Raw genomic sequence first — 12,291 nt, forward strand, 5'->3', positions numbered from 1 at the left:
GAACAATGTCTTTTTTACATCCGCTTTTAAGTCACACACAGGTGAGCTACTGGTGAATACTAACAAGGAACTACAAAGAGGATGGATTCTAGAAAGTCTGGGTCCTATCTCTAACTTGACATCTTTAGGATTAGCACAAGTCTCATAGTCTATTCAGGCTTCCCAGTCGGCGCAGTGGTAAAGAATCCACCTGCCAATGCAGGAGACGGGTTCAATCTCTGGTTCAGAAAGATCCCCTGGAATAGGAAATAGCAACCCACTCCAGTATTCTTGCCTGGAAGAATTCCATGGACAGAGGAACCTGGTGGGCTACAATCCAAAAGGTTGCAAAGAGATATGACTGAGCAACCACACACACATGCAAACAAGCAGTCTGTTCAATTAGCCAGAAATAGAAAAAACAAATAGGAAAAATCATAATTTAGCTAGTAGTATACTGTTTGACATCCTAGCCATACATGATATTAATTCCAAGTGATTAATAGAATGGAAATGGAAAAAGGCTCCTATACTCACCACCAACTGGAGAGGGTTGCCACGCCCTCCTCCAGGGGATCACCCCAACCTATGGAGGGAACCCAGGTCTCCTGCATTGCAGGCGGATTCTTGACTGTCTGAGCCACCAGGGAAGCCCAAGAATACTGGAGTAGACAGCTTATCCTTTCTCCAGGGGATCTCCCTGACCCAGGAACTGAACAGGGGTTTCCTGCATTGCAGGCAGATTCTTTATAAGTTGAGCTACCAAGGAAACCCATAAAAAAGGGTACAATGTATATAATAGGTTATACATCTAGGAACTGCCACAGTGATACTGAGCCAGACCCTGTGGGGCTCCTGGGGACAAGGCCTTTCTGTGTCCCTCTCTCTGACTGCAGGAAACAGCCTTCACTCAGCTTCCATGAGCTTCCCTGAGTTCCAGTGGGCTGAGGCAAGCAGCTGTTAATCAGGGAAGGGAGGGGGTGCAAGAACAGGGAGAAAGCGTCAAGAGCAGACTTGGGGCAAGGTCCTGATTCCCCATCAATGAACACACACAACAATATCTTTGAGTTATTTTGCAGAAACTGAAACTCCCTCAGGTGGGAGAAGTTAATGATTAAGGAGGGTATGCTGCCCACAAACAGGCAGACCCCAGACCAGCTGGACCTCAGGTTGATGATGCTGACTCCAACTTGCCTCACCATCCACCCCCATCAGAAGAATGTCCATGAAGTGAACCTCTTTGAACAATTATTATAAAACTTTCTCACTCTCTTCCCCAAGAACACATGGTTTTGAGGGCATTAGCCCACTGTGGCCCCCTTTGCCTAGCAAAGAAACAAAGTTATCCTTTTCTATTACATCCAAAGAGGAAAAAAAAAATCACTATCTGAGTAAACGAAAAATTACTACCTTTAAACCTCATGTACTGTGGTTGAAAGATAACTTACAGAAACAACTGACATTAACATTCCTTTCTGAAATGAGTAGAAATCCACCATTTAAGGTTAAACTTGAAGGAAGATCTTTAGAAAACACAATGCATTTATAAATTTTTAAAATTTTTAAAACAATTCCTTTGGGACTTCCCCAGCGGTCCAGTGGTTAAGACAATGTGCCTCCACTGCAGGGGCAAGGCTTCCATCACTGGTTGGGGAACTAAGATCCTACATGTCCCAAGCTGAGGTCAAAAGAAAATACTAATAAATAAAAATAAAACAACTCTTTCATGCTGAAGGTTTTCTGGAACATTAAGCATGGATTACTTTCCATCAATTTATCTCATGTTATTTACATTTACACATCTTCTCCATGGGAGTTTTCCATATAATGATATCAGCCAATTGAAGTATTTGAGGCTGTTTACAAACAAGGTTTTACCTAGTAAATCCTTTTATGGTTCCAGAAACTACTAAGATCGGAAAAGCCTTTTCCACATTCTTCACATTTTATATGATTTCTGTCCAGCGTGTAGTCTCGTGGGTCTTTGAATGACTGAGACACAAATGGAAGATTCCTGACATTTCCATCAAATTGACAGGTTTCTGTCCAGTGTGAATTCTTTCATGCGTGTCAACGTAAGTGGAACAGAACATTTCCCTTTCATTTCCCATTCCCATACATTTCATTCCCATTTTATTCCCATACATTCAAAGTGTCCCCCCTGTCAACTATGGGTCCTTCGATGTATTTTTAAAAATGATGGATACCGGTACCATTTACCACACTGGTCACATTGATATGGTTTCTCTCCAGTGTGACTCCTTTCATGTACTTTAAAAGAACTGGGATGAATGAATACTCTCTCACATTCTTTACATTTATAAGGTCCATCCCCAGTGTGTGTTATCATGTGTTTCTGAAGGGTTACATTTAATAAGAAGGCTTTCCCACATTCCTTACACTTGTATGGTTTTTCTCCAGTGTGGATTCTTTCATGATTTCGTAGCGACCAGGCAGTATTCAATACTTTAGAGCATGTTTTACATACAAACGGTGTTTCTCCTGTGTGATGTCTTTTGTGTGCCTGGAAGGACCTCAAACGTTTGAAAGCTTTACCACACTGCTTACATTCATAAGGTTTCTCTCCCCTGTGAATCCTTTCATGTATTTCAATAGTTTCAGGACTTTCAAAGGTTTTCCCACATTCTGTACATTTATAAGGTTTATGTCCTTTATGAGTGCTTTCATGCATTCGTAGGTGACTGGGATAAATGAATGCTTTCTCACATTTCTGACACTTGTAAGGTAAATCTCCAGTGTGTGTTCCCATGTGTTTTCGAAAAGTTGTGTGCCACGTGAAGGCTTTGCCACATTCCTTACATTCATAGGGTTTCTCCCCTGTGTGACTCCTTTCATGGGTCTTCAGAGCACTAGGGAAAATGAATGCTATTCCACATTCTTTACATTTATATACCTTCTCACGGTACTTTCGGCGATCTCCTGATCTGTTTTCAATGTGACATTTCATGTGTCTAGTAAGGGATGAATGATACATGAAGACTTTCCCACATGCTCTGCATTCCCATGGTTTTATATCACGAGTTCTCTTCACATTGGGAGTTGGAATAAGGTTGAAGCTTTCTTCAGAGGAATTAATGTCTTTCTTTTCAGAGTGTCTCTCTGCTTTGGGATTTCTGTAAATCATGAGAATACTATTAATGATTTTTTTCCCTTAATTACATTATATTTACTGTCTTTATTATGATTTATAGCAATAGTGAGGTTTTCTATCTTGTGTGACTTGGTAGAAGTCAAATAAACTGAACACTGTTAACAGGACTTTCCCTTTTCTATTAAAAAGTGATATTCAAATATAGGCTTTATGAATACCGACTGCACACAAACTATATTTCAAACACAGAACATTTATATCACATTTAAGAAAATTTGAGGGAGACATTTTCTAAAAGCAACTAAATTTGAAGAGAGAGCTATTTATTTTGTTTGCTTCCTTTAAGGTTTTCATAAGATTCTCATATGAGACATGCTTTGTACTATACATATGGCTCACCGTAATTTTCTCTCCTGGTTTTTGTCCTGATCTTCAATGTCATGGTCTTCCTGTTTTGCTTCTGAAATGCAGACCCAGAAAAAAGATCCCAAAGTATTAGACATTACAGAATGTTATGTCCATAATGAACTCTGACACTGCCCAGTTTCTTTTTTTTTTTCACCTCCCTGTACATTTTGTGGGATCTTAGTTCCTTGACCAGGGACTGAACCAGGGCCAAGGTAGTGAAAGTGCTGATACTTAACCTCTGGACTGCCAGGGAATTCCTTTTTTTTTTTTCCTACATTCTTTATCAGTGTCCCCCCTTTCCATATTCCACACCTCTGAACAGTACAGATAGATAAGAAACACTTGCTCTCTAATTGACAAAGGGAAGGAATTCTTCATTCTTACCTACTGAGACTACATTCCTGAAGTTTTCCCGCATCACGTCTCTGTAGAGCTTCCTCTGTGAGGAATCCAGTAAAACCCACTCATCCAGGGTGAAGTTTACAGCCACATCCTCAAAGGCCAATGAGTCCTAAAACACCCAAAATATGTACACAGTAAGATGCATGAGGCTGACAGCACTAGATACCCACACTCCATTTATAACAAAATACAACTATTTTGTTGTATAAAGAGTTATTCTATGACTTGATCATGAAAAACTTACTCTCTACATTTCCTCAATAATTTGACAGGATCATGAAGAAATGAAACCATTTACACATCATTTCTGTGGTCACAGTGTCACTCATATCACAATCATGGCAGAGCCAGAGAATGTAGGGCAACATTAGAAATCCTATGCAGATGAAATAAATACCATTTTAGGAACCATTTAGTTCTTGTGAAAAAATTCTTTCATATTCTTCCTTATGGTCTACCATTTACAGTACCCCGTGGGGCAGAGGATCCAGACTCCATGAGGTTTCAATGAATAAAAATGCAGCAAAAAACTGGATGGTATTTTCTAGTCCTATCACCTAACATCAATGTCCAGCTAGCCTGCAGAACTCAAACTTTTAACAAAGCCCAGCCGCCCATACTGTCCCAAGGTCCTCCAGGTATTTAGAAGATATCACATGCAGTTGCCTGAATATAAACACTCCTCTGCAGAGGCACTTCCTTTAAGTGGTGTAATAATTATCACAGAGTCCGTTTTTCCTTTTTTCTATAAAAAAACTTGACACACGTAGGAAGCGATTTCAAACTTAGACCTCAGTTATGGAGAAGAAGCAATAACACATTAGGGACATTTCTGGTTCCTAAATTATATTTTTTTTAAAAAGTGATATTCCAATACAGGGTTTATGAATACTGGTGGTTCACTATTTAGGAATCCGCCTGCCAACGCAGGAGTGCTATTCACTCAGTCGTGTCTGACTCTTTGCGACCCCTTGGACTGTAGCCCACCACATTCCTCTGTCCATGGAATTCTCCAGGCAAGAATACTGGAGTGGGTTGCCACTTCCGTCTCCAGGGTTCCTTCCCGACCCAGGGATTGAACCCACATCTCCTGCATTGCAGGCAGACTCTTTAGTGTCTCAGCTACCAGGGAAGCCCCCAGGGCAGGAGACAAAAGTTCAATCCCTGGTCAGAGAAGATCTCACACGCCCCAGGGCAACTAAGCCCGTGGGCCGCAACTACTGAGCCTGTGTTCTAGAGTCCCGTGCTCTCTGCAACAAGAGAACTAACCACCACAGCAAGAAGCCACAGAGAAAACCTGTGCGCAGAGCAAAAATCCAGTAAGTTAATAAAATAAGAAATCTAGACCACAAAATTCCTATACTCAGGTGCCTCAGGGCTGCTTCCAGCCAAATTTTAGAACATACAGGGAATTATGTGCTGGAAAATCTCTTTTTCAGCACACTCTTTAACAGTACACCCTGAACCTTACTGCTCTTAAGTAATAGATTACGAGCTACAGTTTACAAGAGAGTTCACCAAGGTCCATAATACTCTGATGGTGAATTTTCTTGTAATTATAAAAGATATAAGACTTTCATCATTGGCTTCCTTCAAAAGGACATGAAGTCTCCATCCTGCAATTTCAGGAATAAGTGTTTCCCAAGCAGCCACTACAGCCACTGCCAGAATGAAAATCTAGTCTGGGATTTGTGAATTTAGAAGTTATAATTCTCCATGTCACAAGAAGAGAATAAAAAACTTGAAATAAACAAGTCCTCCCAGAGTCATGAAAGCACTGATTCAAAGGGCAAACTGGTGTCCTGAAAATGGAAAAAAGAAAAGACTTTTAAAAAATGCCCCAAATATTCTGTTCTTAGGGCCTGTTACCAAAAACCTGTTTCACCAGGGTCTCACATAAAGACAGAAAAAATATAGAACACAATATCCATGACCCTCACATGACCTTCTTTAACAGAAGACTTAGATACATATGATGAAAATAACTGAAGAAGAGAGACAAAAATAAGTAATAACTGGTAAGATTTTCCTAATACTAATGATGAAGAATCTCAGTTGAACAAGAAAAATGAAAACACCTAAAATGGAGATGAAAGTGTATTATAATCAAATAGAGGGAAAAACAAACAAACAAAAAAAACAAAAAACAAAGGCAAAGAGACTATACTGTCAGAAGGTAGAAATATACTTTTGATATAGAGAAAAAATGACTAGAATCAACTTGGAGTTCTTTTCAGGAAAACAAAAAAATACAAGCAAGAACCAAATGGACTGAAGTATTTAAAGACCAACAGACACACAGAGGTTAGAAGGAAACTGACAAAACGATAAAAAGGTCCATTCTCCAAAGAAATGTCTTTCACATGTACATACATAGCAACAAAGCGGCAAACTATATAAGGCAAGAGCTGAAAAATGCAGGGAGGACTCCTGGGCATATATATCTGGAGAAAAACATGATCAGAAAAGATACATGTGCCCCAATGTTCACTGCAGCACTGTTTAACAACAGCCAAGACATGGAAGCAACCTAAATGTTCATCGACAGAGTAACAGATAAAGAAGATGTGGTACATACATACAATGGAATATTACTCAGCCATTAAAAAGAATGATATACTGCCATCTGCAGCAACATGGATGGACCTAGAGAGTGTCATACTGAGTGAAGTCAGACAGAGGAGAAATGTCTTATGATATCTCTTACATGTGTAAGGGATGATGATAGAAATGAACTTACTTACAGAACAGAAACAGACTCTCAGAATGAGTTTATGGTTGAGGGTGGGAGGAGGAGACAGAGAGTTAGGAGAGGAACATGTACACACTGTTATATTTAAAATGGATAACCAACAAAGACCTACTGTACAGCACATAAAACTGCTCAATGTTATGTAGCAGCCTGGATGGGAGGGGAGTTTAGAAGAGAATAGGTACATGTATATGTATGACTCAGCCCCTTCCTTGTTCACCTGAAACTATCACAACATTGTTACATTGTTAATTGGCTATATCCCAGTACAAAATAAAAAACTGAAAAAAAAAAGAGAACTGAACAGCACCATGAAACAACTCAATTTAATTGGAATCTAAGAAATGATCAATGCAGCGAAAGCAAAATTGACATTCTTTTCAAATACACATGGAACATTCAACAAGACAGAACACTTTCTGAACCATAAAACTAACTTAAGGGGCTTCCCTGATGGTCTAGCGGTTGAGAAACCACCTGCCAATGAAGAGGACGCAGGTTTGATCCCTGGTACAGGAAGATCCCACATGATGACGGGGCAACTCAGCCTGTGCACCACCATAACTAACTAAAACTCACCCACACCTACAGCCTGAGCTCCACAAGAGAAGACACCGCAATGAGAAGCCTGCACACTGCAACTGGAGAATAGCCCCTGCTCACCACAAGTAGAGAAAGTCCATGCTGCAAGGAAGGCCCAGCACAGCCAAAAATAAATAACTAATATTAAAAGAAAAAAATTACCTTAACAAATCTGAAAGAACAAAAATCACATAAACTGTGTTCTTAGAACTCAAAGGCATTCCTCTAGCAATCAATACAAGCAAGAGTTGGAAACTCTCCTAACACACAGAGATTCAACAACATATCTCTAAACAATAAATGGGATGAAAGAAGTCTCAAGAGAAATTAAACTTTACGTTGAGCTAAACTGTGGGATGCTGCAAACGCAGTATCTACAGAGAAAATTATGCCATCATCAAATACATTCAGAAGAAACAAAGATCTGTAAACAATAATGCAAGCATTTATCTTAGGGAACAACAAAGAGAAGAGCACAAATCACAAAGAGAGCAGAATAAATTATAAAAATCAGAAAGGAAATTAATATAATTGAAGGAGAAAAAAATTTAAGCCAGATCTTTGAAAAGATTAATAACACCCCCAACTAATAAAAATGAAAAAAAAAATAAAAAAATAAACCTCAAAAAAAGATTAATAACACTGATAAACATCTAGTCAATAGGACTACAAGGGTAGATATAAATTATCAGTATCAGAAAGGAACAGAGAGGGAAATGAAAATTTAAAAGGATTTTGTAAAATCCAGCACTCACTTATAATCACAAATAAGTAACAGAGGGAATATCTACTCCTGTTGAAAGAAGATATTCATGAATCCTGTAGGTAAAAGCAAATATTTATTCTCTAGGAGATAATTGGGCTTCCCAGGCAGCTCAGATGGTAAAAAAATCAGCCAGCCAATGCAGGAGATGTGGGTTCAATCCCGGGGTCAGGAAGATTTCCCTGGAAAAGGAAATGGTTACCCTCTCCAATATTATTGCCTGGGGAATCCCATGGACAGAAGAGCCTGGTGGGCTACAGTCACAAACAGCTGGACACGACTGAGTGACCACACTTACTTTCTACAGTTCTAGGACAATTATCTCTGTGAAACAACTGAAAGTTTCTCCAATAATAGATAATTGGAGTTCCCAAGACTGAAAGAAAATCAATTGTTTTCCTATAGATCCACAGTGAACTTGGACAAGGAAGGAAAGGCAATTCAAACAAAATCTTTTAAACAAATATGGATGGAAATAATGGATATTCACAAAAACACACAAACAAAACAAATGTAGACACAGGACTTAATACATCTCACCAAAAAACCCTGAAAACATATCACGGATCTAAATGTAAAATGTGTAAGTGGGACTTCCCTCGTGGTCCAGTGACTAAGACTTCATGTTCCCAAATGCAGAGGGCTCAAATTCAATTCCTGGTCAGGGAACAGGATTCCACATGTCAAAACTAAGACTTGGCACAGCCAAATAATACGTAAAGAAATGAGAAAATGTTTTTTAAGACGCAAAAGTAACAAACTTCTGGAACATATCATAGTATGAAATCTAGGTCACCTTGGGTTTGGTGATGAATTTTCAAATATAACAACAACAAACACAAGGTCTGTAAAAGAAAAAAGGAGAATTTCACACCATTAAAATAAAAAAAACAAGTCTCTTCTATGGAGGTGATATATGTGCACATATAGCTGATTCATGTTGTTGTACGGCAGAATTGTAACATTGAAAAGCAATTATGAAAGTGAAAGTGTAGTCACTCAAGTGAGTCCAACTCTTTGTGACCCCATGGACTGTAGCATTCCAGGCTCCTCTGTCCATGGAATTCTCTAGGCAAGAATACTGGAGAGCATTGCCATTTCCTACTCCAAGGGATCTTCCTGACCCAGGGATTGAACCTGGGTCCCCTGCATTGGCAGGTGGGTTCTTTACCACTGAGCCACCAGCGATGCCCTGAGATGGGGGGAATGGTATTTGGTACCCTTTCCACGGAAGACAGGAGATTTCTTTCAAAACAAAATATACTCTTACTATGTACGGGTAATAGATGGAGAAACAGTGGAAACAGTGTCGGACTTTATTTTTGGGGGGCTCCAAAATCACTGCAGATGGTGATTGCAGCCATGAAATTAAAAGACGCTTACTCCTTGGAAGCAACCTAGACAGCATATTAAAAAGCAGAGACATTACTTTGTCAACAAAGGTCTGTCTGGTCAAGGCTATGGTTTTCCCGGTGGTCATGTATGGATGTGAGAATTGGACTGTGAAGAAAGCTGAGCACCGAAAAATTGATGCTTTTGAACTGTGGTGTTGGAGAAGACTCTTGAGAGTCCCTTGCACTGCAAGGAGATCCAACCAGTCCATCCTAAAGGAGATCAGTCCTGGGTGTCATTGAAAGGACTGATGCTGAAGCTGCAACTCCAATACTTTGGCCACCTCATGTGAAGAGTTGACTCATTGGAAAAGACCCTGATGCTGGGAGGGATTGGGGGCAGGAGGAGAAGGGGACGACAGAGGATGAGATGGCTGGATGGCATCACCGACTCGACGGGCATGAGTTTGAGTAAACTCCGGGAGTTTGTGATGGACAGGGAGGCCTGGTGTGCTGCGATTCATGGGGTCCCAAAGAGTCGGACACGACTGAGCGACTGAACTGAACTGAACTGAACTGATATATTAAGGCCCACAGTCACACTGTTATTTGTCCCAATAAGGTCGACTCATAGTCACGCAGAACCCGCACATAAATACCTGAAGGGTATTTATTCACAATTGTCACGAATTGAGGTAAGCAAGATATCTTGCAAGAGTCAAATAATCAGCAGTATATCCACATGATGAAATTGTTGTTGGATTGCTCAGTCGTGTCGGACTCTTTGTGACCCCATGGACTGCAGCACACCAGGCTCCCCTGTCCTTCAGCATCTCCTCCAAAGTCGTCCCCTTCTCCTCCCGCCTTCAATCTTTGGCAGGTGGATTCTTTACCACTGAGCCACCAGGGAAGAAATCAAGCTATGAAAACACACCAAGAAAGCTCAAAAGTATATATAGCTAACTGAAAGAAGTCAATATGACAAAGCTATAAACTGCATGATTCCAAGTATATGAGTGCCTTCAAGTACTTTCCCTTGAAGGCTCCAAGGGGGCCTTAGTCTGACAACACTGACCTCAGGCTCTGCTCTCCATTTAAAGGGCTTTCTACCACCACTGAAATTTTAAGTATACAAACCCTGTCTGCCTAATTCAGGAAAATCACTCAAATCCAATGTTTATGTGGAAATGAGAGAAGAAAATTACAAGTAACTTTTACTACTCCACCCAGAAAACCCCAAGTATCTATTCCTTTCAGAATAGATATTGAAAATATCTATCAATTAATATTTCCAGGGCAAGTTTATTTTCTACATAATTAATCATACTTGAATACTTTTAGTTTGCAAGTCTAAATCCTATAATGCCATTTGAAATCAACCAGTAGTACAGTCCAAAATAAACCACCATACTCATTCAGGGAATAAAAAATAGTCAAACAAAAATTCTTCACAAATGGAATGTAATACTATAATTTATTCCCCCCTGAAATTAACCTCTCTTAGCACTTACCAGGTTCTATTAATTAAATACATTTCACACTACTGAAAAAAAAAGAAACTTAAATTAAGGAGTAAATCTTTTGAAGGGGAGTAACATAGTGACTGGCAGGGCAGATCCAGAAAAGTTTTCAAAAAATCCTCTAGGTAGGCTAACCCGGTGGCTCAGTGGTAAAGACAGGAGATATGGGTTCCATTCCTATTCCGGGACGATTCCACATGCGAGGGAGCTACTAAGACAGTGCTCTAGAGACCGGAGCCAACTACTGAGCTCACCTGCCCTGGGACCCCTGCTCCGAGGCGGCAGGGGTGACCACTGCAGTGAGAAGCTCGAGCAATGCAGCCAAGAAAGGCCCCCGCTTTCCGCGACTGGAGAAGGGTCCGCGCAGAGGCAAAGGCCCAGCACAGCCAAAAATAAATAAATAGATTAATTTAAAAAAAATCCTCCACGAAAGAACTTCTTCTAGGATATCTGTTCTCAGTTAAATTAAAAAAAAAAAAAAATCGGGAACGGAAAGGATTTCATACAACCTACTTCCCAGTGGTTATTTTCCCGGCTTGCGGCTCAGGTAAAATATCCACAGACCGCCCCCCTCCGCCCCGCCCCTTGCAAATATGCCATCCACGACTCCGCGCCAAGACTGTGCAAACAGGATGAACAGTTAGAACACTGCTTGTGTTTAAAGGCACCGCAGAGACAAACAGCTGATAAGTAATTTGAATCGGAGAGGCGAAATCGACTTTGAGAATAAAGGGAGCGATCTGGAAATTTAATGATTCACTGCCAGTCCTACATAGCTGCTCTAAACGGCTAAGGTGTTCAGTTTTAAGAGTCCACTTCCCAAATATTCAGAAAACTCAGAGGAAGCCCGGCGCTCCCCCTCTCCTTCCTGCAGAAAAGATGGTCTGGGACCCCTCAGACAACAGCTAATCCCACGACAGAACCCTGGACAAGTCCCGATTGTCCCCTGAAGACCGTGCACGTGGTCAGCGCACAATCTAGGGGAGCAGAGGGGCTGCAGGCGCAGAGCCAGCGGGCAGAGACTCCGCGGCGGAAGTTCCTTCCGGAAGTGACAAGATTGGACGCCCGGGGACCCGGCTGCCGGCCAACAACCCCGCTGAGAACCCGAGGAGACTGAGATCCGAGCGGAGCCCCAGACAACGCGTATCTGCGCACTCCGGGGGTGAACACGAGGGGCCAGGTCAAAATGGCGGGTTTCCGCCGATCTCCACTAGTCCCACCGCGGCGTCCGATGCCCTGGTCAGCACACTCACCATTTCCAGGTCTCCTGGGACTGTCTGAGTCCCTCCCAGAGACAACCACCAGAGCGAAGATGCAGGAGAATGACCAGGCCAGGGAACCACACAGAACACGAAACCTGCGTAATGCGAAAAAGAAAGGAAGTCCACGTAGCGGGACATCGCCCCGCCCACCTGCCTCAGCATCCTCCTGGTTGGACGGAT

The 12,291-nt window shown here is 41.3% G+C and overlaps 1 protein-coding gene across 2 annotated transcripts; it reads right to left on the reverse strand.

Annotated features, from left to right (window-relative positions):
* Positions 1 to 290: 290 nt before the first annotated feature.
* Positions 291 to 12,264, reverse strand: LOC122699443 (zinc finger protein 709-like). Of its 2 annotated transcripts, none has more exons than XM_043911381.1 (4): positions 12,103 to 12,264; positions 3,884 to 4,010; positions 3,491 to 3,551; positions 291 to 3,113 (listed from the first exon to the last, which is right to left on the reverse strand). In XM_043911381.1, exons 1-4 carry the CDS (start codon positions 12,247 to 12,249, stop codon positions 2,144 to 2,146), a joined length of 1,305 nt encoding a protein of 434 aa, XP_043767316.1. In that variant the 5' UTR covers positions 12,250 to 12,264; the 3' UTR covers positions 291 to 2,143. The 2 variants fall into 2 exon arrangements, with proteins under 2 accessions (XP_043767316.1, XP_043767317.1); XM_043911382.1 differs by lacking the exon at positions 12,103 to 12,264 and adding an exon at positions 9,989 to 10,189.
* Positions 12,265 to 12,291: the final 27 nt, after the last annotated feature.

This window comes from Cervus elaphus, chromosome 9 (genome assembly GCF_910594005.1).
Source record: "Cervus elaphus chromosome 9, mCerEla1.1, whole genome shotgun sequence".
Lineage (NCBI taxonomy): Eukaryota > Metazoa > Chordata > Mammalia > Artiodactyla > Cervidae > Cervus > Cervus elaphus.